The sequence below is a fragment of the Acanthamoeba castellanii genome (assembly GCF_000313135.1).
Source record: "Acanthamoeba castellanii str. Neff unplaced genomic scaffold scf7180000084618, whole genome shotgun sequence".
In the NCBI taxonomy this organism is placed as follows: Eukaryota; Discosea; order Longamoebia; family Acanthamoebidae; genus Acanthamoeba; species Acanthamoeba castellanii.
Genome location: NW_004457632.1, coordinates 116,014 through 117,287, shown reverse-complemented (window position 1 = coordinate 117,287; position 1,274 = coordinate 116,014). Strand labels below are relative to the sequence as shown.

Below are 1,274 nucleotides of genomic sequence, written 5' to 3'. Positions count from 1 at the left end.
ACACGGCACACACGGGCACGACGCGGCACACGCGGCACACACGGCACACACACACACACACACACACGACACGATATACACGACACGCAGCGACACGACACATGCATTAGCTAACCCGAATGACGCGCAGGACTGCTGCCCTATTTGCCATCGCTACTGCGGGTGGCGTCGTTGGCTGGCCTCATGGGCCTCACGATGACGCTCGCGCTGCTGTCGGACATGGTCTCCTTCTTCACCATCCACGTCTTCTACTTCTACACCGTCTCCGCTCGCTTCTACGCCATCATGCTGCACATCCTCTCCTCCCTGTGGAAACTCTTCCGCGGTACTGCCTTCGCTCGTGTCGTGTGTGTGTCGTGTGTGCCGTGTGTGTCGTGTGTGTCGTGTGTCATACAACTTACGCCACTAACGACACGCACGCAGGCAAGAAGCGGAACGTGCTGCGGCAGCGGATCGATTCGTATTCGTATGACGTGGACCAGCTGCTCCTGGGCACGCTGCTGTTCACGGTCATCTTCTTCCTCCTGCCCACCACCTTCGTGTTCTACCTCTACTTCGGGGTGCTCCGCCTGCTGGTCCTCTGCCTCTACGCCGCGCTCGCCTTCCTCACCGAGGGCCTCAACCACTTCCCCCTCTACTCCCTCTTCCTCTCCCTCTCCGACCCCAAGTCTCTCCCCAGTGCGCCTCCCCCCTCCCCACATTCTCCTTCGCTTTCGCCTTTGTCTCTTTCGTTCTTTCGTTCTTTCTCATGCAACGAAAACCTTCAGGCGGCGTTTCGTTTTCGGCTCTAGCGGTGCCGCAGGACGCTGCCCGGCGTGCCTCTTATCTCGTCCTTCACGTACGTCCCCCTTCTGTGTGTCGTGTGCGTGTGCGTGTGCGTCGTGTGCGTCGTGTGTGAAGGGCGGCGAAGGAATTACGACGATTGCGGCGTGTGCTGTGTGTCGCGTCGTGTGTCGTGCGGGAGTTGACGGACATGTTTTGTGAACCTTACAGAGCCGCACAATGGCGCTGGGCGCGCTGTTTTACCACTACACCCGGGCGCTGCGGGACGTCGTCAGGCGCTACTCGCCGCAGACGCTCCTCTCGCGGTTCCTCGTGGGCGACATCATGATCGCCACCTGAAGCCAACCTACCCTCTTTCCTTTCGTCTTCTTGTGTCACAAAAAATGTTATTACCTATTTTCATCGTGTGGTGGTGTGAGAGGTGCTTTCACTTGCGGAGGCGTGGTGGAGTCGAGTGCGCGCTGGCGAGACCGCGGCCGCGCCTCAAGTTG

General features: G+C 59.5%; 1 protein-coding gene across 1 annotated transcript; it reads left to right on the top strand.

The window, feature by feature from the left end:
- Positions 1–183: 183 nt before the first annotated feature.
- On the top strand, positions 184–1,122 carry ACA1_081580 (Nacetylglucosaminyl-phosphatidylinositol biosynthetic protein gpi1, putative; the record flags this gene model as incomplete). The annotated part of the gene is made up of 4 exons (XM_004367711.1): positions 184–325; positions 424–678; positions 768–838; positions 994–1,122. The coding sequence occupies 4 exons, from the start codon at positions 184–186 to the stop codon at positions 1,120–1,122; spliced, it is 597 nt and encodes a 198-aa protein (XP_004367768.1).
- Positions 1,123–1,274: the final 152 nt, after the last annotated feature.